Here is a 26,686-nt window from a genome sequence, read left to right on the forward strand (position 1 = left end):
CTGTCCATCGCAGCCTCTCCTTAGGGCCCCAGATTTGAGGTGTTCCCCTCCTTGTCACACAAGCAGAACGGGAACACCCCACAACAGGGCTTCAGCCATACACGGTCCTCATTCAGTTCTTTCCCAAGCTGCAACTGAACCGGGATGATGGTTTTTCTGTGTGCCTGCACGGCGTCGGCCACCGTCTTAATCACTAACTCATAGAGGGGCTCCGTGTCCCCTGTCAGGGGTGTGGACTCGGACGGGTCTCTGGACAGATCGAAGAGCAGAGGAGGGTCATGGTACCTGACCCCTTCACCCGAACATTCACAGAGCTTGGTCTCATAACACGCCTGAGCTCCCGGTGGCTGGAACACTGGTGTCACATAATGAACTTTCCACACTGCCTGGCCTGGAGAAGAAGAGACACGTCACAGACATGCAACCTCAGTGCCCCCTTCCTGTGTGTTCTGCCCCCTTCTCGAGCGTTCTTCTGGTCTTTCTCTTTATCAACCTTTAGAACGTCAGCATCCCCTATAGGATAATGTCTCACATCTTTTCCAGCCGTCGCAAGACCTGTTTCTCAAAGTTGACATTTCTGGAAGTGACCTCCCTGCTTTTCTGAGGAAGAGCAATTCTCAGAAACTTTACTGAGAAGGTATTTTCAGTGGCCTTCCCTAGACGAAAAGGACTGGTCTTGGGGGTGAGGGAGGGCAGAAAACGGGAAAGCATGGAAGGTTGCCCTGAGTGACCCTACTTGTGGTGTCTGCAGGGACCAGGGGCTGGTGTACTTACTATCCTTTGGGTTCCAGCGTGCGGCATGGAGGTACACACCACAGTAATGGAAGAGAAACTCGTGCTCTGAGTGCTGGACGGCACCCTGAAGCAGAGGCATAAGGTTTTGGCCGTCAATCACCCTGCAGACACACAGCAAGGACATAAAGCAAAGGATGCTGACCACCACGGTGGTCAGTGCACTCCCTGACATTCCCCCAGAGAACAGTGTGCTGCTGAGAATTTAGGGAAATCCATGCATGCTGTTAGGGAGACAGAGAGAGACAGAGAGAGATAAGAACAATAAGCTTTTATGGCCACAGAGGGTCTCAACAGCTCAGAGGCTCTGACGACTTCACAAATCAGAATTTCATTTGCAGCTGTGTCACTACCCTGAAAGGGGAGATTTTATAGAATCTCTAAACAACTGTATGCTTTTTTTTTTTTTGGTCTCATATCAGAAAATGTATCTTATACCTCATATTAGAAAACAATACCATGTTTCCCTGAAAATAAGACCTAGCTGGACCATCACCTCTAATGTGTCTTTTGGAGCAAAAATTAATATAAGACCCAGTATTATATTATATTATGTTATATTGTATTATATTATGTTATATTGTATTATATTATATTTAAGACCAGGTCTTATATTAATTTTTGCTCCAAAGATGCATTAGAGCTGATGGTCTGGCTAGGTCTTATTTTCAGAGAAACATGGTTATAATAAAACCTACCTCATAATAGAAAATAGGATAATAAGTCCCAGATAATCCTTAAACAAGATCATAAAAGAAAGAAAACCATCCTTATGCTCACATAGAATCATGGCCTGCATTGAACACCCTTTCAAAAGCTACTGGAACTAATAGGTAAATTTAGCAAGGTCATGCATTCAAGGCCAACTTTAAACAAAAATCAATTTTATTTCTATATTTTAGCAATAGCCAACAGGATGCTACTCTTTTAAAAATACCATTTTTTACAGCATTAAAAAACATGAAATATCTAGGGATACCCTCTTTTTTTTAATGTTAAAATTTCATATGCTGAGTGCCAGAAAACATCTGAAAGGAGAAATAAACGGAGAGATAGACCATGTTCGTGGATTGGAAGACTCAAATGGTAAAGATATCAATTCTCCCACAAATTGATCTATAGATTTAATGCAATCGCATTAAAAAGAAACATCCTAGAAGGCTTTTTTGTATAAATTGAGAAACTTATTGTGAAATTTGTAGGGGAAAACAAGAAACCTAGAATCACCTAAACAATTTTGAAGAAAGAAACAAAGAAAGAAACAAAGAACGAAAGAAACTTTTCACACTTGCACTACATGATTGCAACATTTACAAGAAAGCTAGAGTAATCAAGACAGTATAGTATTGACATAAGGATAGACAGACATGTGAATCAAAGGAACAGGATCACGTCCAGAAATAGACCAGTGATAGAGTTTCAACTGATTTTCAACAAATATCCAAAGTAATTCACTACAGGGAAGAACCGTCTTTCAATAAATGGCACTAGGAACAATAGACATCCAAATGCAAGAAAAAAATAAATCACAAACTTATTGACTATATCCCCTATCGTAATAATGTTCCATGGTGTCAGGTGGTTACTAGACGTATCATGGTGATCACTTCTTTAGGTCTATAAATGTTGAATAACTACGGTGTACCCCTGGAACTAATATAATATTGTATGTTAGCTACATTTCAATAAATTCTTTTTTAAAAGAGAAAAAGATCACAACTTATACTTCACACTATATAAAAAATTTGCACACAATATCAACCATAAAGCCTAATGTAAGACATGAAAGTATAAGACCTCCAGAAGAAAATGTAAGAGAAATTTTTGGTAACCTTGGAATGGGAAAATGCTCTTTTAGATATAGCGTAATAATCACAGTCTATAAAAGAAAAAATCACACAGTAAATTGACCATTATCAAAACTGAAAGCTTCTGCTGGTCCAATGACAATGTAAGAAAATGAAAAGGCGAGCCACAAACTGGGAAAAAAATATTAGCAAAACACGTATCTGATGAAGAAGTTGGATCTAGACTGTGTAAAGAGCTCTTACAATTCAACAATAAAAAAATAAAACACTCTCAATTGAAAAATGGACAAAAGATTTGAACAGACTCTTCACAAAGAAGAGATATGGGTGATAAATAAATACACACAGAGGTGTTTAACATCATTAGATACCAGGGAAACACAAGTTGGCACCACACGGAGATTCTAGTTGGCACTTATCATGGTTAAAATTAAAAACACTGGCGATACCAAGTGTTGTCAAAGATACAGAGCAACTGAAACTTTCATTTATTGGTGGTGGAAATGCCAAGTGGTTTGGCCGTTTTAGAAATCAATCTGACAGTTTCTCATACAGTTAAACATATATCGATACTATGACCCAGATCCCCCACTCCTGGCATTTACCCAAAACAAATAAAAAAAATTGATGACCGCACAAAGATGTCTATGAAAATGTCCAGTGCAACTTGAATCATGACAGCCCAATTTATTTCTGCAAAGCATGCATGCCTTCATTTTCCCTTGAAAACTGAAATGTAGAGGGAATGAAGATATGATATTTTTTTGAGCTAATTCTGAAAAAAAAAGTAAAAATCAAATCATTTCCATGAGAAAATCCTAATCAGAGCTTCCAACACACTCTTACTTAAGATTGAGTTTCCAGATAGCCCTTTGTGAGTCCAAAATATAGACTAGTACCAATGCCCCAAAGTCAAAGCACCTCATTAATAACTGGAAAAAGAATATGACTATGATAGGCTTAGTAACTTTAAAAAGTTGCATGTAGTACTAATGCTATCATCTTTCTTTCAAAAAATGGATAATTTAGCTGAAATTGATACTCTCCTTCTAAGTAAAAGGGAGCTCTATTCAGTTATCATCTTATATGAATTCTCAGTAAATCCTTTTGTCGGAATCTAAAGAACAAAATAAGCAACAGTAACACAATAAAAGAAACCCAAAACAAAACAGGAACAGACTCATAGATACAGAGAACAAACTGGTGGTTGCTGGGGGAAGGGACGGTGAGAAGCTGGGTGAACATGAGAAGGGATTAGAAGTACAAATTGGTAGTTACAAAATAGTCACGGGGATGTACAGTATAGGGAATATAGTCAATAATATTGTAATAATTGTGTGTGGTGCAGACTAGACTAATTGGGGTCCACTTTGTAAGCTATACAAATGTCTAACCACTGTGGTGTACACCTGAAACTAATATAAAATAATATTGAACGTCAACCATAATAAAAGAGAAATTTAAAGGATTAAAGACAATTGAGAACGTGGTTTTATTTTTTTTGTTTCTAATTAGCTTTTGGACACATTGTATTTTCATTCCAAATGAGATCAGCTCCATCACATGAAGAAAGAAACCTTAAAATAACTCTTTGCACTTCAAAGGGAGAAATGTCAGTGGGTTGGAGCTATGGAATTTGCTTAGAGAGCTGCGATCAATGAACGATCAGAAAATCAGCTTCAAACTGACTCTAATTAGGTCAGTTATTCCAGTGGGTGTAAAAATGCAACCTGAAGAACTTGTCCTGATGGAATTAAAACATTCAGGGTAAAGTTCAAAGTATTCATCGAATGCCTTCCCTTCATCTGAGCCTTCTGGATGTTGCACACCGGACACTAGGGAATTGCTCATTTTTTAATCTTATATGGATGACTGAGTTTGACCAGCCACATTCCTCTCTCCAAATTTTCCTGTCTTCCTGTACCTCCCAAATAAAAACTAAAGTGTCTAAGATGGTCCATCATAGTGCAAAAATCGATGACTGGTACATGAATAACACTCAATAAACAGCTATATACAAAGGTAAAAATTACCTAGGTGTTGGGGAGAAAGTGTACCTGTTGGGTTTGAGTTTGTCTCCTTTGTCCAGAATCCTCTCAAGACAAAGAAAGATGAAGAAGAAGAAGAAGAATGAGAAGAAGAAGGAGAAGGAGGAGTAGGAAGATGAGGAGGAGGAGAAGGAGAAGAAGGAGAAGAAAGAGCTTTGTTAACAGATCATATTATATGACATCACCTGTCCTGAGGGACAGTTCCTCCCGTCAGTGCTGCTACAGTTGGGAAAATATCCATCAAGCTTGTAGGTTCCTCGATGACTTTTCCAGCTGGTAATTTTCCAGGCCATCGGAGAAGTCCAGGAACATGGATCCCACCTTCCCAGCCACCCATGCCTTTCCCACCTACAGGGCAAGATAGTGAAGGTCCAGTTAAAATCGTCACTGTCATAAGAGTGTTTGTAAATCAACATTAAGAAAGACAATCTCTGCTCAGCGCCTCCCATGAGCAGAGTCCTGAAGGGGTCAGCAGTACGTGTCCACGGAACTGTTTTCTTGGGCTGCTGATAGGTTGTTGACTAAATAATTAACTAACCATATTCTCTCTGCCTAAAACACTGTTTTCTCAGGTACACAGCAACTTTGTCTCCAGCCTCCTTCGCTACAAATATCTTTCTCTAGGAAGACCGTTATTTAAAATGGCAGTCGCATCCCAGGATTTTTTTCTGCCCTATTTTTCTCCATCCTCTCCTGATCTACTTTTCTGTAGTATTTACCACCGTCTGCCATATCAGATACCTCACTTTTTTTTTTTTCTGGCGTTGCCTCTTTCCACAAGAATATAAATTCCACGAAGGTGGGATTTTTGTGTGTGTTGTTCATTCCTGAATCAAGCCTGCTGGAAACGAATTGAATGGAATAGGACGGGAATATGCAAACGTACTGCTTAAGCCAGGGCATTACTGACAATGAGAGCAGGAGGCAAGAATGACATAAAGAAGAATGGCCCTCCTATTATTTCATTTGATTACTCAAAGCAGAGTGGAACTCGTAGCATGCTTAACAATGGAGAGATGTTTAAAGTTCTCACAAGCAAAAATATAAAAGTTTCCTTATTAATTTGTTTTGTTATTTAAGCACACACGTTAGTTGTGCAAGCCCTAAGCTGCAGATATTCTCACCCTTCTGCCAGAGTGAGGCAAACACTTCATCTCACTCATACAGAAATCATCATTTCCTACTGAACCCGACTACAGAATCCATATTTGCATGAACAAGAACGTAGCTTCCTCTAGAAAACACTTTAGAATCTCTTTCAGTCCCTCTGACAAAAATGTGCCGAACGTCTTTCAGATAATCTTCTTACACCATCAAGATACATGTCAACAGATCAGGTCAATGTGTTTGGTGAGGGGTGGGCAGGTTTTCAAGGACCAAGGGTCACAGTAGGACATAGAATCAGCACGTGTGACTTGAATTGTAAAGCCTTAGACGAGCTTGGCGGTATCTCTGGAGGACAGCACCAGAACTCCTTCCACAGCTCCTGAGTGGTCAAGGAGCCCCTGGTTTGTTTCCTTCTGTGGCCCCATTACTCCTTATTCCATGTGCTGTCGGTCTTCTTGTAGGTATAATCAATCATTATTCAACTCATTTAAAGAGTGCTTGTAGTCATCTGCTTACGGTAACTCTCTTCAATCTCATCAGATTATGAGGGAAGCCAATTTCCAGAGGTGTCTTCTAGCACTTCCTAGAAATGACTTAAGGTCAATTTCCTGGGGTTTGGGCCCTGCCATTTCTTTTTACTAAGCATCAATCAATCAATCAATCAATGAAACTTGGTCAGTTTTTCGTGCCTTCGCTGCATCACGTCATGGGTTTTTATCACACGGAGAGCAGGAGAGCTTATTCCCAAGCAGACCCCCCCACTGGATCCTGCCCCCTCACCTTTGTAGATTCCATTCCATCCACCTAGCTGGACATGGCCCAGCCTGGACTCCAATTGCCCTCCGTGGTCTGATGTGAAGTAGATGACGGTGTGATTTCTCAGTCCCAAATTGTCAATGGCATCGAGAAGCTTGCCTGGAAAATGCAAACGGGATGCATAACATGAAGGACATTATGAGACTTGGGTGATCATACTAGTCCCAAGAGCTGCACCTTTCTTTGGGAGTCATTGCTGACAGGTTTCTCATCTCAGACAACCCGTTTTACCCTCCCAGGAATCATGTGCGAGTGTGCCCATCTTCTCCATTTCCCACCAGCGTCTCCTGTCTAAGATGTGATTAGGTCAAATCGGGTGAAAACAGATTTCTTCTGATGCCAACACTCGCTTTTATACTTTCAATGTATAATATAAGTTACGTTAAGCTCTTGCTAATTTTTTTTGGGGGGGAAGGGGTTCTCGTGTTTGTATTATTGATTTGTAAGGACTCTATTTATTAAGGAATTAAAACAATGTCATGTGGTTGCTAAAATTTCCTCAGTGGGCAAGGTGGTGCTTCATGTAAACTACGTATGATGCATTCTTTTGACATTATATCAAATCTAAAGATTTTTGCCTTTCCCCATCTTTCCATGGTTTTTACTAGCTCTGCTCCTCATCTAGAGAGAAAAAGTATTTAACTGTAGTTCCTTCCAGCTTGAGTTTAGCTTCATTCAATGTCCTTAATTTGCATGGAAAAAACATGCCAATTCAATTGATGCTGTTTTTTCCTAAATCAACTGTGTGAGTTTCCTAAGTCTATTGTAATAAATTATTACAAGCGTCATGTCTTAAAACAATGGAGTTTGTTTTTTTCACCCTCACAATTCTGGAGGCCGGAAGTCCTAAAATGTTGGCAACCTCTCTCTCTCTCTCTCTCTCTCTCTCTCTCTCTCTCTCTCTCTCTCTCTCTCTCTCTCTCTCTTCATCGTACCTTGATTTCCCCTTCAAAGACCCTATTTCCAAATAAGGTCCCATTCCCACGTACCAGGGCTCACTCAGAGTGTGTTCATATCTTTTTAGGAGACACATTTTACCCCACGTCACTGACTTCCCCCAGGGTCTTCCATCCCAGCTGCCTTGATGTAGAAAGCTTCCCTGCTCAGAAGTCCTTTTCCTCATTGGACTTGCTCTCAGGCTAGCTACTTCTGCTTCGCTGATAGGAAAGGCAAATCCTGCAGACATATTTCTGGGTTTGTAGTGTCATTTTCAGTACTACCTGCTTTGTGATCACAGAACTGACTCCTGAAGCAACACCCGTCCTTGGAACATTTCACATTTCTCACCAGTCAGTTCTTCTATTGTCCAGATTGCCATTGTCACCTCGGTGACGAGAACCAGCCCCCAGCTCGCAGTAATTACAGCTTTAATTAGAACCACATTACACCAGGAGATTAATTTTGGAATAACTAACATTTTGTTATCTAATCACTTTTCTCATCCAGAAAAGGATATATTTAATTACCCCATTTTAATAATTAATTAAAGTGTTAATTCATTAACATTTTCCTTTATAAGTGAGTTGTCCCCAGTACTACCGTTTATTTTTTGAAAACTTATTTCTAAATGTTTAATGGTTGATATTGGAGCTCTAGGAATAGTATGTCATCATTTATTTAACTTGACATGGGTTATTTTTCACACAAAGAAAAACCATTACTTTCCATGGCTCTAGTTAACACAAATATTGTAGCATATATCTGTATACATGTAAAATATATATTAATATAATAATATAATATAATACAGTATAGTATAATATAATATAAATATAAAGGGTGCCAAAAAAATGTATACACTTTTTAAGATAGGAAAAAACTATTCAAATTACACTGCTGGGAGCGGTACAAAGTGTTGAGCACCGCTTGTCATTGCAGAAGTCAAATGTGACTTTATTCGTCTTTTGTTATCGGTGTATACTGAGTATTACAATTTTAATACAGTTTTTTGTTTTCTTCACATGTGTGCACATTTTTTGGCACCCTCTGTATATAAGTAGAAAATTATACTAGTACACTAATGTTATTCTACTAGCATACTATCTAGTTATCTCAATATCTCGTATCTCTCTCAATGCATACATTATTACATATATTATTACTCTAGTATACTATCAATGAGGTAATACATATATAATGTATAAGTGATATAGTATATGTTATATTATATATAGCATGAAACACTATATATATAAATATTATATATATTTAAGTTGGTGCTGAAAAACATGTAAACATTTTCATGATCACTGTCTAATCATTTTTTAAAAAAAAACCTCTCAAACCATTAAGAATAAAATCAGTTCAAAACTTTGGCCAACATCATGTGTAAGGGTAAAACAAGGAAGCTATTTCATTAATATATGCGATAAAATAAGACTTTTCCTGTCACTATGACTATTAGAACTTATTTTTCCTCGGTCACCTGATTAATGCATTCAACATAAAACTTAAATCCATGTGTATGTAGAATAAGAGACAAACTTGATATTAACTGCAACGAACGTAATTGTTTATGTTGTGAACTCTACAAGGTTTCATAAAACAATTATTATGTTTTAAATATATTAAATATATTACCTGTAATATATTCAATATGCAGAATATATTTATAATATTTTATACAAACTATGGTTATATAACATATATATTAAAATACACAAATAATACAACTATCATATTATATGTTCATATAATATAACATAATCATCATCGTATTACATCACATGTAATATATATGTACTAATATTTATTTGATTAGACTCTCTACGGTCTACAAAATCAACCCTTCTATCCTTTACAGGTATTAAGTTATTTTGAGATTTTTCTATTCTTAATATTTAAAGATATTGAAAAATATAAATAGATAGCGGCCAAGGAAACGGTTAACACCTTTCTATGAATATTAATGTTATAAATATAATATAGATATATATTTCTATCATCAACTGAAATATATACATATGCTTATATATTAAATATACTTATATAAATCTTAAATTTATATTATATATTATACATTTCAGTTGAAGCTAGAAAGGTGTTTCTAGCCTTTCCATGGCCACTAATTATTTTTTTAATCTCTCTAAATATTAAGAACAGAAACATCTAATTACTTCTTTAATCTCCAAATATGAAGGACAGAAACATCTCAAAGCAACACGATGCCTGGAAAGGATATGCCTGTCCATGTCGCAAACCCTAGAGATTTAGTTCATGCTGCAAATCTGCGGGTGTAACTTTCTGAGACAGGTTTGCGTTCTCCGTGGCTGGTGGTCCCTGCCCGGTGGAGCTCCCCGAACGCGCCTTATGAACCATCCTTACACACCCACGCCTGAATCCCAATCCCATTCCTCCTGACCGAGTGCAAACGGGTCCAGCCGAGACTCCGCTCCTGCTCCCTCTCTCCTTCCTCCTCCTCATGACACCACTCATCTTCCCCTCCCATTCCTGAGAAACCTGCTGTTGACCTGAGAACTGCTGACTTCTCTCATTTAGGGTGTGTGATTAACGAGGACCCAGAGGTTTTCCCATGGGTGGGTGTAGGGGACGGGATTGGCTCTGGAACCTCCCACTGGGTTCCAGGAAGCCAGCCTGGGGGCGGGGGTGGGGGGGCAGTTTCTGCCGTGTTCCAGATACCCGTGAAATGACAACCGGGGGTGTCTCAGAGGTTTTGAAATGCTTCAGAGAAGAACTTGGCTCTCTTTCCCCAACTCTGTCCACACCCACTTTCCACAGCGGCCCCTGAGCTAGAGATTAAGAAAACCCAGGTTTCCATCCTGGCTCACCTGTACCTGACCTGTGGGTACCTTGTGCTTTTGTTTCCTCATCTGTTAACAGAGAGAGTGATGTCATGCGGGGTGGCCTGAGGGGTCTCTGGTCCCGCTCCCCACATAAGAACGCAGGACATGGCGAGGGCAAAAAGGAACACCCACGGAGCCATAGACAGGGGAGTCATACCACTATATTCTCCCTGGTGGCCCCGAGAGACACACGATCCGCAGTCCGCCATTCACTTCTCTGCCTACCAACCAATCAACGCAGCCCTGCAGTTACATCAGTAGCCAATTAACTAACCAGTTACAGCTGATGGCCAACCAGCCTCAGCTGATGGTCATTCACCACCCGAGCCAGCACCTCCCCACGCGAGGCCGAGAGCCTGGAAACTGCTCTCTGGGGCTCTGTCCCCACAGTGATGACGGTGAACACGGTACCCATCTCCTAAAACATTCATGGGGATTTGTCTAGAGCACCCTTGGAACAGTGCATGTCCCATTAGTGCCACGTGTCAAAGTATTTATTCAACCAATACATCGCATTGCAAGGGCTCTGCCAAGTGAAACCTGCGTAATTTCCAAATGTACGCATGATATCCCAACCAGGAGCTCCAACAAATCAACCTCTCTAACAAACAAAGCAACTATTCTCGGATTGGAGTGCAGCATTGTGATAGCTTCCAGAGTAGATGTTTTGGGAGATAAATAAAATTGCTTGTACTTGTGAAATTGCACGTCAAAGCAGGTGATTATTCTTCCTAAAAGCCCAATTCTGGCTAGAGAGGCAACACATACAAAGCCAACGGCATGTGAATCTCAGTGGCCTTTTCCAAATCCGACTTTTAAATGTGGTGGCACGTCCATCTATATTTAACACACCCATTCTTTTCTGTAATATTATCGGAATGCCACTGAGAAAATCCTGCTGAAATCAAGTTGCACCCAAAGTACCTTCTCTGCCGCCTTCATGCCATGTCTTTAAATTTTATGAAACGAGATATTTTGAAAACAGCTCATTAATTTAAAATTTTAAAGCGTCCAGTAAGTAATTTGTTGTTTTAGTTATCACCTCTAGAGTTTGAATCCCTTACCTCATGTCCTTCCAAAGGCAGAATGATTGGTAGATTCAGCAGAGATTTTGAGATAGAGGGTAATATCAGAAGTACCCATGTTAAGAACACTCTGTGTTCTCTCGTCCTGGGAGCAGGTACAAAGTGAAAGGGGGCATACACAAACGCACAACCACACACCCACAAATAATCACTTACATACACATATAAATATGTGCACAGGTTTGATGACAATCGTGTTTATAACTGAAATATTTTTAAGATAGGTTCTGTGTTTTTAAGACTGTTTTAATAGCGTCCCTTTGGTCAGCTTTGATTTCCAAAGCCTCTCTTTGTTTGCTGACATATACTTCATACCAACATCTTCCGTTGGGGAACAAGCACACCTTAGGTTTGCATCTTGCAAACAGGTGTGGCCATCATGCTTTCTGTCACTCATGTTGGAAAAGGGGAATGCGTTTTGCCGGTTGACGTATGTATTATGTAAACAACGGCCATTGTCTGTCTCTGGGGCATTCCCTTAGGAGGGTTCTGGACTCTGAGTCGCCAACCCCAAACATAGATCTTGGTACTCAGCAGACCCGAAATAGAGGTGTGCTGTTCAACCAGAGAGTACCATGATCTGATTTCAGGGCCGACCTCAGTTAGAGACACTAGAAAGTTGACAAAAGTGCTGGCTGGGAAGCAGTGGATAGGGTGAAAAGACAGGGACAGGGTAACTACCGACCACGAGGGCTGCGTCTCCTTTGTCAAGGGCTTCCGTCTGGGACATCGTTTATGCCAAAAACCAGCCCTCCCTAGTGAGAAGGGTTCTCTTCACGCTTCCGGTGGTTATCCCCACCATCAGGCTGGTTTCTAAGTGTCCCGAACGATCAAATCACAGAGGTTCCGTTTACGTAGGTCCAGCCACTTACCCACAAAGAAGTCCATCTCCTGTACATTGTCCCCATATAAGCCGTGCTTGCTGGTGCCAATGAAGTTCTCCATCGTGGGGCAGGGTACGTGAACATGAAGAAAGGAGTAAAACAGGAGGAAAGGTTCTTCACGGTGCCTGAGAAAACACCAATCACGTCATTGCGGAGTTTTCAACATGTGGAGACAGGTTCTCTGGCATACAGACACACTTCTCTTCCTTCCTCTCCACACCCCACGAGAGGGGACACACACAAAAGGCAGCCCCTTTGAGAGACCATCCTAGCCAGAGTGGAGTCCAGAACCCTCCAGCGTCTGGACTGTCCCCTTAATTTGGAGGTGAGGCCACAATAGTTCCTTTGACTCTCCGATACCAGGAGATCAGTTGGACATACGCTACTCTTGGAAGTCATCACAGAACTATAACTCAAATCCAGCTCTGGGTGGCACACTTTCCAATGGCACGTGACATCTCAGACAAGGGTCACACCTGAAGAAACACAGAGGATGTTTCTTGGAATGTTTCATGGGAGTGTTTTTTTAGCAACGTCAGCACTTTCACAACCCGAGAGCAAGCATGGAAAGAAACGTCTTGGCGAGCCGTCCTCACACCTTCGCTCCCCTGGGGAGGAGTCAGGAAACAAGCTTGACTCTCTCCAACCCTGACCATCTGTCTGCAGGAACGATAGGTCCTCAGCTAGGCAGGGCAGCAGCCACTCTTGGGGAAATTTCTGCTCATGAGCTATCACAGTGTAAGAATAGGAAGGAAACGTGGATAAGAACAAAGAAAGAGTCTTCCCAGTGAACTGTGTTAAATGGTGTCTCTCCAAAATTGTCCACCTAGAAATTCAGAATGTGCTCTTATTAAGCTGAGGTCATGATGAGGGTGGGGGATGGGCTCAGAGTCACGTAACTGGTGTCCCTACGAGAAGAGGGCTGTTAGGAGATACACAGGCACTCAGAGGGCAGATGCCATGTGAAGATGAAGAAATTGCAGTGATGTGGCCACCAGCCAGGAGACACCACAGGCAGCTGCCAAATGTGAGAAGATGGAAGAGCTGGAAGAGAGCAGGAGCACCGGTCAGAGGGATGGTATCCCTGATGACACCTTGACTTTGGACTTGTGGTCTGCAGAACTGGCAGAGGGTACATGTCTGCTGTGTCACGTCACCCTTTTCTGCCATGTTTTTTATGGTAGCCCTAGGACACTAAGATACACGTTGATGAGGAGAGAGGTTCCATGTGTTTATAGGACACATTGAAAGGGGGAACCCTGGGAAATAAGAAAGAAGGGGGCTAGTTGGTAGAGAAAAACAAGATGCCTATCCATTCTCTCATCTTAGCTTCCTGGGTGTCTTTGTGAAGGGGGACCCCCTACGATACTTGGCTATCTTAGACTTGACTGCGTTGCATTCGGTCCCTTTCAGAAAATGTCCTTCTTGAAACCTAAGTCAGTAAGACAGAAGGGGTATCTCACACGTCTAGCCCTTTAAAGTTTTAAAATCACTTAACATTCTAAACGAAGCTACCAAAATAAAGAGTTATCTCAGCGTGGGGGGCCTGAATACCAGCTCACCTCAAAGATGCCCACCTCCTTGTCCCCAGAACCTGTGAATATGTCACCTTACATGGCACGGTGACAACAGAAGCAGAGACAGGAGTGTCACGGCGACAAGCCAAGGGAAGCATGCCATTTCTAGAGTCTAGAACAGACACGAACAGATTCTCCCCTAGAGTGTCCAGAAAAAAACCCACCTTGGCAACATCCTACCTTTATCCCCGTAAAATTAATTTCACCTTTCTGACCTTAAGAACCACAAGATAACAAAGGTGTGTTGTGGTAAGCCCCTAAGATGATGGCAGCTTGTCACAGCAGCCATAGGACACTCATGCACTCAAAGCCACGTGAAAGCAGCTCCTAGCATCCTGAACCTGAGTCGCCTGTGTGTGGTTACATTGTCAGACAATGCGGTCGCTTGTAAACCTCCAGACTCCCTGCTCACCATCCATTGCTCTTTCTTTTCTATATTAAGTCCCTGTGGATCATATAGACCTTGGTTCTGGTGATCCAAGCACATTTCAACACCAACTTTTCTTTTCTTTTTAAATGATTAATGTAAATCCGCAAGCTACAAGGTGGAGGGGTGTTTTAAGATGAATTGGCTGACAGAATGAGACAGGGTCACTTATAGTGAATTTTCGGAGGGGTGGAAGCCATCTAGCAACATCGTAGTGGTCTCTTTGTCAATCTTCCTAGAAATCGGCACCTTTGGAAGAGTACCAGCAAATAAAAGAGTTTGCCCTACAGGAAACCAGCCGTGCAGTTGCACACATCTGCAATGCAAATATGGTTCTACGTCTCCCACCTCAAGGTTCATCCTCTCCCCCCGGGCTACGGGGCAGGGACAACGTTAGCTATCAGGTGACACACATTCTTCACCTGCTCAATCAAGTCTGCGTGACACTCCAACACCTCGGCTTGTCCCCTCACCATTGCTGGCTTGTCATATCTCCTGCCCGGATCAAATTACTCACAGATTCTGGCAAACATTCTTTTCCACATGCTTTAACTTCTGCCGGCAGTGCCGACCCACTCCTTCCTTCATCTTGCTCTTACTCATCTTTGAATATCTTAGTCAGCTGAGATATTGTTTTCGAAAGTGTGGCCTCTGGGCAGCCGGCTGGCTCAGTGGTTAGAGTGAGGTGTTCGTAACACCAAGGTCGCCGGTTCGATCCCCACATGGGACAGTGAGTTGTGTCCTCCACAACTCGATTGAAAATAATGACTTGACATGGAGCTAATGGGTCCTGGAGAAACACACTGTTCCCCAATAAAAATTTTAAAAAAAGGAAGGAAAAAAGTATGGCTTCCCCGCTACTTACAACTGTTATCCTATTTCCTGTCGTGAGTTTCTATATCTCTTACCATCATGAAATGTGAAGTCATGCTTCAGGTCTAGATACCAGCATGCCAATCAATCAAGATAAAGCCTCAATCTTAGTTGAAAGAGCAAGTGAAAAGAAATGTGTCCACAGCCTTTTTCCACAAGAAGGTCCAACACATCGAGGATGGTACACGTAGCTGCCTCAGAAAGCTTCCAGCTTTTGTGTTCTGGACCCAGGCAGCTTTATAATTATCCAAATAGATCCTTACATATCACACAATCAACAATAAGCCCTCAGATTCTAACTTCTACAGTAGGCTTTTCCCTAACAGGGAGACGCTGCAAGGGCCAATGTGTTCTAGTGTCTACTTCCCTGGCGAATATATTTTCCACTGTAAATAAGTGTGGTAATGACAGGCATTGTAAATTAATGAGCCAGGGTCATGAGTTTGACTCTAGGGTGAGTCTGGCTGCCTGCTCTGATGAAATGTAAATTTCAAAACCAACAGAGAAATTGTGATTTTACACACAAGGGGAGTCACCCCTCTAGGCCCTGCCTGAAGTGGCCAGGGGGCCTCCAAACATTCTATTACTGTTTAGCCCAAACAATGACAGTGTTTAGCAATACTTCACTCAACAGTGCTCAAATCATGACCTCTTACTTTAAAAAAACAAAAAAAATAGTCATTCTTTTATCGTTATCATACCATGGATTTTTTTTTTTTCATTTCGTTTACCTTTCTAAAAATGAAACGGCCTCTTTCATCATGATGGACCCAGCCCTTTCTGCTTTCATGGGCTGCTCAGTGATCTCCTCCTCTCGCATGAGGATACAGTCCCAATACAGACCAGATGTGTAGCTGTAGTACCAAACACAGCACAGGAGAAAAGTAAAAAGAATCATGAGGAGGATGACGAACCAGGGGACACGGAACCAGCAACTGAGTTTCCCGAAGGTGAGGGTTAACGCGGTCACGGCGAGCAGCTGCACACAGATCCAGAGTCTGCAGCTGATGGCTAATTCTGTGTCCCGTGAAGGGTCTGGCCAGCAAGGCGTAAACAGACTGAATGGCATGCCATAGAAGTAATCAAACCCATAATTATACGGATGGTGGTTGTGGTCACTTCGGTATCGGCTGTTTAAACCCTGATGCCATTTGCCTGAAACAAAACACAGACACACAAAAAAGCATAATAGCCCCCAAAATCATGGGATCGTTCCTCGTTGGAAACCATCAGCTCATGTACAAAAATGGAGTAGCAGAGCGTTTTCCTTTCCTTAGAAACCTGAGTTCAGCATATTCTCATTCTGTGCTCGTCTTCAGTCGGCAGACATTTATGTTAAGATCTGGTTGCAAGCGAATAGGTAGGATGAAAAATAAAGGGGGGTGGGCTGTACCTGTGAGCTCACAGCAAGGATGTGAACTGGGCAGCTTCTCATTCACAGACAGGACAAGTCATAGTCACAAAGATGCATCATGACAGAGCCAAGGTGGAGTACAGATAATAGGTGCAGAGGTAGGTAGGTAGATATCTATTAGACAGCGGGAGAAATATGAGCGAAGGTGGATGGATGAATAGATAGAGAGAAGATAGATACGTAGATAAACGACAGATGATGATAGATGGATAGAAGATATAGATGATAGATGATTGATAGATAGATAGATACATAGACAGATAGATAGATAGACAGATAGATGATAGATAGATAGATGATAGATAGATGATAGATAGATAGATGATAGATAGATAGATAGATAGACAGATGATTGATAGATAGATAGATAGATAGATAGATGATAGATAGACAGATAGATGATAGATAATAGATTTCTGTTCTACAACTCCTAAAGTCATCTTCTCTTACCAGTGTCAGATTGGTTACAAAAACAGAAGGGCCCTAAAATGGCACAGTATCTCATGCCAATTAAAGCTCAGTCCTCTCAAATCCGGACAGTAGGTTTCACTGCAGAAGGGTCACTGTCAGTTTACTTGTGTCATCTTCGTCAGTGAGGAGAAGGAAATCCACATGGTTCTGCTTCAGCGAAATAAAGAAGCAGGCCAGACGAGGCGCAGTGAGCGACCCCAGGATGCACAAGGATCCCTGCAAATTCGATCTTATTGTGCAACCTCTGCTCGAAAACATCTGATGTGTCCCTCCACTGTGCAAAGAATTCAATTCCTTGTCTCTGATCCCATGGGGAATGTCTAAGGCAATGCACGCGCTCCTTATCAGGCTTTGGGTGATGGATGCACGGTGTCGACATGTTTACAGCACCAAAAGTTGATGCGCCATACAAAGCTGGTGCTGCTAAGGCTGTTTGGGTTTTCTCAGGAGGACTCACTCAGAGGCATTGCTATCGTGGCTCCCAGGTGAGCACAGCGCAATGAGGAGGGACCATCCTGCCGGTGCCTGAGAAGGACCCTGTGAGATACGAGCAGCTTCATCTCGGATCCTCAGGAAGGATATGGCCGTTGAAATAGCACCTGTGAGCCAGGACCATCTAGACAGCAGAGGACTGCCTCTGCCATAGCCCTGCTGCTACCTCATTCCAAAACAAAATTTGTCCAAGAAAACAGCGCGTCAAAACTAAAGCCAGGCCTATCGGAACTTAACAGACAAAGAGTGACACCGATGACGGCTTCTTACCGATAAGTGCTGTGCTGTATCCCTGTTTCTTGGCTACGGCTGCAAATGTCGTTTCATTAAGAGGGAGTCCGGCAGGGACACTGAGGCTATGGATGACACGAGTATTTTCATCAGAAACCATTCCTAAACGTGGTGTGGGGAAAAACAGCACATCAGTAAGTAGGTACCCAACGGACGCAATGGGTAAGCAGGTGCCCACCGGATACAGAGTAAAAGAGACAGCCTTGGACAGTCGGAGGCAGGGAGGTGGAGAGATGATGGCCAGGAAGAGAAAACCATCCTTTAGGGGAAGAAATCCTTACCTCCAAAGACAGAACTCACACTGGCCCATAACACAAAACCCCTTTAAATCCTTACGTGCACACCCACGCGTGACACCTTCAGATACACACAAACACACCGTTCGGAAAACACTGTATACATATAGCCTCCTGCATTTTTCCGATGACACAGGATGTTACGTCCATAGATCACTGCTGATTGAACAGTGCCTTCTGTGGACTAGGGAATCCATGGGTCAGAAAAAAAAGTGACATCTCGTGAAATTTTCAAACTTCACTGTGTCTTCAGTAAAACTTTTTTTTTCTGACAATAGGATTTAGTTCTATTTGCAGTAAAGATATGTAAGCTCAATTCCTGTTCAAAACCTGACATTGGAGGCATCTGGGAAGGGAAAACACATTCTTTCTGGATCTCTTATGACAAAACTGGTGTCAGGTAGTTGGGGACCAGCCATCCTGAGACCCAACACCTGTCATTTGTAGAAAAGCAGCAAAGAAAAGGAGCAGGTTTTTCAAGGGTGCAGGAACTGAAGAACCACCACCCCCATCCGGTGTCTCTGGGGAGTGGACTTTGCTCAGTCTTGTGGAGGGTGGTGGCAGGATCCTGGATATATTTTAAAATTTGTGGGGCCATCTAACCCTGGTGAACTCTCCACACTGACCCATCCTGGTTTCCATCCCAAGTAGAATCCAACCTACCGCCACATCAGGGAGAAGAAACACAATTGGGTGAGACAGGACCCAAGCAGGTAAAAAGAAAAAAAGTTCCAGATAAAAATGGGAGAGCAGATTAAGGCAGGAGCTCTCAGAGAGCAGGCTGTCATCACTTTAAATTTGACGCAAAAGAAAACTCTTTGAAATCAGATTTTTTTAAACCATACCATCTACAGGAAACACATCTCTTTCTGAGAGGTTACGAAAACAAGTTTTACATAAACTGAGCAACAAATCACATGCAAGTTTACTACAAGGACAAAAAAAAAAACAAAACAAAACAGAGACTAAATATTTTGACTTTTCCTGGACCCGACTAACCTTATCACAAGCTAAGGCAGATATTGCAAACCTCATGGGATGGCAAAGATTACCTGACACCCTCACTAGTGGAAGGAACTAGTCAGTCTTCCCTAAAAATTAGACATCAATACTGGCCTTGGAATGGTATACCCTGGTTGGTCTCAAACTACGGGATTTATGCCCGTAAATGAAGACCTTTACATAAAGAACCGTGGGACCCAGCCGTTTCACTCCTAGTTATGTATCCAAAAGAATTGAAAAGACGTGTCCAAACACAACCTGGCACAGGCACGTTCCTAGCAGAACTATTCCTTACAGTCAAAAGACAGAAATAAGTAAGTCATGGGGCCGTCATATACAGCATGAGAAATATAGCCAATCACATGGTGACAACATGGTGTGGGACCAGGTGGGGACGAGACCTACCATGAAGATCACTTCTTCAGGTCTCTGAATGTTGAATAGCTAGGATGTACACCCGAAACTGATATAATATGATGTGTTAGCTCATCAGTGTTAGCTGAATAAAAACATTTTTTTTAAAGGAAAAAGAAGAAAAGAAGGCGGAAACAGCCCACGTGGTCCGTCTGTGGATCACTGGCTAAACAAACAGGCTACAATGCGGTGATCAACATTTGGGACATTCTCGTGGACCCTTTGTCATGAGAGCCAGGTTCTGTTAACGATTCCCTCGCACGGTAGCGTCTCGTTCCCATCCTGGGGCAGAACCTGAAGCCTACGCCTGTCACGGGGCATTGACAAGAAAACATCACCATGAGGTGACAAGATGACAAGCCACGACTAGCCACACAGAAGGACCATAGTGACCCTGATGGTGACATCAGTGGCCGTTTATGCAAGCACGTGGGCGTGTTTGCACTTTGGAACTTTACAGGAGTGTCCAGGCTACGTTTTTGTCCTCTCCCACCCGAACAGGACAGCAGGCAGGAGCCGTGGCGTGGGCACACACACACCTGAACGGATGGGGTATCTGCCGGTGAGGAATGCAGTCCTGCTTGGGGTACACAGGGAGGCTGCCGAAATGTGCTGGCTCAGCTTGACACCTTCTGCAGCCAAGCGGTCAATATTTGGAGTCCTAGGAAGAGAGACGAACTGAACATTGGGGAGGGCTGCAGGCAGGAGAGACAGAGAGACTGAGAGGGACCCAAAGGTAAACAGCTCCCTTCCCTATAACTCCCCAAGCTCAGGCAGGGACAAAAACTACCTTGCACGACGAGCTCTTTCTCCATCTGTATCCCACATCTCGGGGACCATAGGTTGTTTGTCACAGGATTGGAACCATTTGATTCTGCGGTACTGTGTCTTCTGAATATATATACTACCTTTTAAGTGATAGATGTAAAATACAGAGGGTGCCAAAAAATGTAGACACATTTTAAGAAAGGGAAAAAAATGTATTAAAATGCTAATACTATATACCGACGACAAAAGATGAATCCAAGTCGCGTGTGACGTCTGCAATGACAAGAGGTGCTCAGTGTCCATAATCAGAGACTTCTGATTATGGTGAACTACTGCTTGAGCAACAGTGACCAAAGTGTCCATTTGAATATATATTTTTTTGGCGCCCCCGGTATTGAAGTGTCTCTGGCCTCAGTAATTAAGGCTGAGGACTTAGAGACCTTAGTTATGCCTCGATCCTTACACATCGAAGGGTGAGTACAACTCACATGTTCAACACGTCTTTACCTTCTCTACACACAGGTGGCAAAACCGCCACGTGACCGACCATGAAACTAGCCGGAGATTGAAGAGAATGAAAGACAGCCTTGGACGGAAGACACTTTCCCTGCTGGATGAAAACCGAACAAAATGACCTCGATGTGTGTGTGAGAGAGGCTTTAGTAATATGCTGGACAAAGAAGTACCAGCCTCACGGCGGCATTTTTCTGATCCCTCATGTAAAGCTGAGAACCACCGACCATGTGTTCCAGTATGATGCCGTTTGCAAAGAAAGAAGTTGTTTGTAAACCGCATGTAGGGGGCATCCCTGCCTCCTTTTACGTTTCTCATTATCATCTCACTTCTCAAGTGACTGGTATTTTCGGCAAAACATTTACGCCCAGCTCTGCACATTGTCGGAAGATATGTGCTCTTTACTTTCTTATGCCCCTTTTGCAGAGTCCTAACTCGCTTTATCAGAAGCAATCGTTACTTTTGCCGTCATCTGCTTTGATAACCATCTCTCCGCCTCTCCTAATTTTTCTTACCAAAAGCATAGAAGAGTAGCGTTGCCTTCTGTCAGTAACACCATGACACAATTTTTAATATGTACGAGCCCTATGTACGTCTCATGACGCTCTACCCCTAAGCTTTAGATAGGCACGGCTCATAGAGATGGCTTTCATAACCCGCCGTAAAGCACGGAGTTTCAGTGTCCTATTTGTTTTACTTCTTTCAGAATGTCCGTTGTCGAAAGAGAAAGACATCGCCTTCAAAAGGGTCTGTTGGCTTTCAAAGTTAGAAAGAATGGGAGGATTAATTCTACCGAGTAAAAATATGTGGAAAAATCACCACCCATCGTAATAGTCTACATCATAGAGCGAGCTTACTTACTACGTGCCAGGTGACTATTGAGCGACCTGCGTATGTGAATTCACAGGTACGTACTATTCACCTGTGTACTCAACACCTGAGGAAACTGAGGCCCGCAGAGCTTACGTAACTTGTCCAACGTTCCCCAGCTCAGAAGGACAGAACCAAGATTCCAATCAAGACCAATCATCCAATCATTAAAATGGTAATACTATATACCGATGACAAAAGATGAATCCGCACATACCGCAACACTGTTTGCTTCTTTTGTTAAAAAAAAGAAAGAAAATCCAACAAGTCCATTTGGTGCTGCACGTAGACGCAGTCATAGAATGTGTGACCTGTCCACACCTGAACGATAGATAACAAAGTGTGATCCCACATGTAGCCTTACCTTATGGTATCATTGCCATAGCAACCCAGGTCTCCAATGCCAAGGTCATCCGCCATTATAAGGACAATATTAGGCTTGTCATCAGTGGCCCTTTGCGCTTGGCAGACGCTTAGAAGGAACCACATCCAAGACAGGGAGACCAGCCGGCTCCTGAAAAACAAGCATGGACCTTACTGGAGATACACTGATCTGGATGGCCTCGGGAGGTCGCTTCCATGACAACACCATCTTCTCTGAATGCAGTGGGATCTGCTGGACAACAGGCTGATCTCTCCAGGATCAGGCCAGGCTCCCGGAGTTCTCTTTCAAAGCAAGCACTGACCATGTCAGTTGAACGGAACGAGCGGTGCTTAGAGGAGACCCTCCTGGTTTCTCAGCTCACAGAAACAAATTGTTCTTCCAGGAGGTGACATCTGAGAATTCAGATCCAGAGTTGAATGATGCATTCCTTGAGGAAGAGGTGGGAGATTCTCTCACTGGGACACAGAGCAGGCTGACTGCCCTTCCCACCGGGATGGGACCGCATATGGATATGGCAACTTTGTTGGAGAAACAGTTGGCTGAAGACCAGGAAAACAGGCAAGCAAGACAAAGGAAAAGGGGGCCACAGAATAAAGGATAAGGGGAGCATGGAAGAAAATTGAATTCTGGAAAAGAAGCAGCCTGAAAACTGAAGACCGACTCCGTCCACTTCAAAATTTCGCTCAACCCCAGCTCAAGTCCCGTTCTCTTGAAGAAACATGTCATTCTCGTCCTACTGAACCCCTACTCAGTTATCAGGGAATGGATACTGGACATTTCAACTATTGCTTCAATCTCAACTTTGTCTTTAATCATATTGTAAAACCCACCTTAACTACCTCCTCTGGGAGGGAGCAGACAAAGAGTCACTGACCCCCATCTGTTTCCAGAGCCCTTTAATGGTATTTTGAAACCACAGTGGCCCCACAAAATTGCAACGCTATTTTCCCCAAACTTTTCCCCCAAAACTGTGAACTCCTTGAAGACAGGAACCGTATGCCCAGGTCTTTCCCTATTGCCAAATCGCAGGAATTACAGAAACACTCTTCCTCTGCCCGAAATTGATTGAGGTGTTTTTTTCTCACCCCATTTTTACACTATTTTAAAATAACATAGGTGTGTGGGAAATTTGCCATTTCTATTTGTGCCAATCGCGTGTAAATCTCTCCTATCTTTTTCTTAATTCTAGACTTCCTGAACCCAGGATATCAATCTAGACATCTGATGGCCAACCATCTAAAGAACACGTGATGTCGAAGGCCTCTGGCGATCAAGCTGATTGTGGAAATGTCACCAAATTATCCACATGTTTCAGTGTGTTCCTCGTCTGGCTCAGGACTTCCCTTTACCTGAGTTTCATTCCGTCACCCCGAGTAGCTTCCTCTTTACTTTGGTCAAAGATATAAGGTCCTGAAAAGAAAAGCAGGTTATCTTCAGGAGGATTAAGCTAGGTCCTACTGTGAAATTCTTACTGAATTGGAGAGCCACATCTCTCTGCTTCCAACCTTTCAGAACTGTTTTCTGACTCTTCAGGGAGCGAACTCTGAGCAGCAAGTGATTTTGCTCTGTTGGCCCATTTTTATTTTTTTTATTTTTTTTTTTTATTATTTTTTATTTTTTTTATTTATTTTTTTTTTGTTGGCCCATTTTTAGAGAGTCCGTGCTGTGCCAACTCCTGCGGCCATCTGGCTCATTTAGGCTGTTGAGTGAATTGGCTGCATCCCTAAACCTACCCTAAAACATGTCTGGATGACAACACACTCCCCATGAGCTACTGAATGTAAGCAGTTAAACTCAGAACAACTGCTTGGCATGAATTCGGATCACTGGAAAAAGGGAGATTATTTGAATCTATCTCCTTTGTTTCTCCATCATTCCAAAAGGCAGATCACTGCATGGTGATTTTAGGAAAGTTAATGGTTGTATCCCATTGGGGACATGGGCATGATGACCTAGTAATATGACAGCAAAATCCACTGCAATGAAAGAAGAGCAACACCCATCTTCCATCTGAAAGCTGTCACTTCTATTGGCACCTAAAAGTAACACTGAGAACGTAATACTAACCTCTCCATAAATCTGTCTTGCTCAAAAGTAAGATGACAGAAACCGCCAAAAAAAAAAAAAAACCCAATTATTGGTATAGAAAGGGAAAGGAAGGAAAAGGAGAGAGATGACTCCAACAAAAATTGCTTTGGAATCAACTTCTAGGCTGATCCAATGAATTCTAGAAAACAGCCGCAGGAGCCTCTAAGTTTCAGAGCCCCTCAATGTCACCTGTTACAACAGAAAGATAAACAACAAAAGGGCCAAAAATGTCTACACTCATGCATCTTCTACAGACTCCAATAAAGGCAGAACCCTCAACCCTATTCTCTCTCTCTCTCTCTCTCTCTCTCTCTCTCTCTCTCTCTCTCTCTCCCTCTCTCTCTCTCTCTCTCTGCCTATGGCCTCACTGTGTGGCCCCACCTGTGCTGTGTCATTTACAGATCCCATAAATAATAAATCTTTCAAAATGTCCTGGTGGTTATTTCCTGGCGAAGGGTGCCTTGCCATCATAGTAAGAATCCCAAGGGCTGGTCCAAACACAACACTGGTGACTGATAAGCTAAGACCAGCACAAAACACCTCCCAGTAACTCACAGTGTGTCGGTGGTGTCGTCTGTCCGATGTCTAGGACGAAATTGAAAGGCTGTCCTCAGGAGCTTTTGAATCTTTTGGAAGCCACCTAGGATCTCCAACCAAACAGTAGGCTGCTATCACCAGCACTGTCACCTAGTTGTTATCTTCAGGATGTGCAAATGAGGCAATCTGCACCCCTGATTTGCATGCTCTTCCCATCTGGGGAAATAAAAGAAGGATGACAGTCCGCGCAATACCTACAGCCTTCCTACAGCACGGGCTGACCCTTCTTTTGCGTGGCTGCTGCCAAAATGACTCACGAAGAAGCTGTAATTAAGCCCAGCTTTTCTAAGAATGGTCAATCAGTGGCTTTGAGGCCACCACTGGATTAGAATGACCCAGGTACCTCACAAAAGGACCGAAAGGACAACCTCTTTGCTAAGATTATATCTGACTTACGTTTAGCAAGACAGATGAGGTAGTCAGATGAGGTGGCTGATGGGTGTCACCACTGTGGCCCAAGTGGATTTGCTGTTACAGGGTGAATAAAGCAGAGGGAGTCAGCCTGCCTTGCAGCCTCATACATAAAGATTCAGGCGTATAAAACCTAAGGCATCTCACGCCCAAGGAAAGGTTTATAGTCACCCAGGCAAACCCACAAGACCCGTCTACTATGTGAATTAGCTGCATAGATTGTCACTCTGCAGCCCTCTTTCACCAACACATTGTTGTTTGTGTGTTTGTTTGTTTGTTGCAAGGTGGGATGTTCGCTAAGCAGTACCACTCTGAGGTTCCTTGAAGTCTAGATACCAGATCCTGGACCTTCAGACCAAACACTCAGGTATCTCTTGGTCAACACACTTGGACTCAAACTTCCCATTGGTATTGTACGAAAACACCAAAGAGGCATGTCAACACAGTTTGGACCCATTGTCCAGAATGAGAAGTACAGACGGCATGTGAGTCTTCATCCTGAACGAGAAACTACAAAGGAGGAAATCGTCTTACTCACAGATCCCCCTTAGCGCTTCCACCACAAGCCGGTTGGAAATCTCATCAGTGTACTAATTAAATGATTCTCTTTGTCCCAGCGTCTGCGGCAATCTGGGTACAGTCCGTGTTCTGGTGGGGTGAGCGTTGTTCCCCTTCGGGGGTTCTCAGAATTGTTCCTGACCATCCCAGAAAGGTTTTTCACTCTTGTCCCCTTGATGATGGCAGGGTCTTCAACGTCACAGTTGCCCTTTTATCTATGGGCATTGGCCGACAGACAGCACTCACAGGTGCCCCCACACACACACAATCGCCAGGTGGGGAGGGCTCCACAAATTACAAGTCACACGGAATCAGATTCTGGTGTTCTCCTTGGAAGTAGAGGCAGTGTTAGAACACAGATCATTACTCAAGTCGTTCAGAAGGGAAAGACAGAGCCTGTCCTAACAAATCAAACAAGCACAAACGCTTTCTGGCCTCTTACATAAAAAAAAAAAAAAAGATGCCAATCAATATCCAGTGTCAACAAACCCATAATAGATCGTGCTAGAATATTCTTTACAGAAAATGTCCAGATGCCCACCAAATGTTGGAGAACTGTCTTTTCTACCTGGGAGCACAGCGTCATGGGTGCCATGAATTTTTCACCCCGTGCCAAGAAAGTGTCTGATTCCTGCAGCAGATATCAGAGTTCAACGCCGAGTTGGAATCACGCCTTGCTCAACAGTCTTAAGACCTGCAACAGGAGGGAGATGTAGTCACAAAGTTGACAAGAAAGGATTTCAGAGGACAAGTTCAACGCATCCAAGGAACAGACGAATAAGAATATGCAAAGATTCTACCTGGGGTGATCAGGAGAAAGGAGACTCTTGAGGTCAACGCCCGATTTAGGGCAGGTGAGAAGGTGGGGGTGAGAGAACGACAAGTGCAGGTGACAA

The 26,686-nt window shown here is 42.9% G+C and overlaps 1 protein-coding gene across 1 annotated transcript; it reads right to left on the minus strand.

Annotated features, from left to right (window-relative positions):
• Positions 1-20: 20 nt before the first annotated feature.
• On the minus strand, positions 21-24,903 carry ARSF (arylsulfatase F). Its single transcript, XM_033112428.1, has 11 exons — positions 24,780-24,903; positions 23,486-23,546; positions 22,116-22,265; positions 20,140-20,261; positions 17,868-17,990; positions 15,952-16,375; positions 12,332-12,468; positions 6,536-6,670; positions 4,834-4,996; positions 775-896; positions 21-391 (listed from the first exon to the last, which is right to left on the minus strand). Exons 2-11 carry the CDS (start codon positions 23,494-23,496, stop codon positions 21-23), a joined length of 1,758 nt encoding a protein of 585 aa, XP_032968319.1. The 5' UTR covers positions 23,497-23,546; positions 24,780-24,903.
• Between the last annotated feature and the right edge of the window lie 1,783 nt (positions 24,904-26,686).

The sequence above is a fragment of the Rhinolophus ferrumequinum genome, chromosome X (assembly GCF_004115265.2).
Source record: "Rhinolophus ferrumequinum isolate MPI-CBG mRhiFer1 chromosome X, mRhiFer1_v1.p, whole genome shotgun sequence".
In the NCBI taxonomy this organism is placed as follows: domain Eukaryota; kingdom Metazoa; phylum Chordata; class Mammalia; order Chiroptera; family Rhinolophidae; genus Rhinolophus; species Rhinolophus ferrumequinum.

Excerpts from the sequence above, each read along its gene's own strand:
- ARSF (XM_033112428.1), bottom strand. Across the intron at positions 16,376-17,867 it reads ATACAGCACAGCACTTATCG|GCAAATGGCATCAGGGTTTA; the intron begins GTAAGAAGCCGT and ends GTTTTGTTTCAG. Across the intron at positions 392-774 it reads ACGCTGGAACCCAAAGGATA|GCCAGGCAGTGTGGAAAGTT; the intron begins GTAAGTACACCA and ends CTTCTTCTCCAG.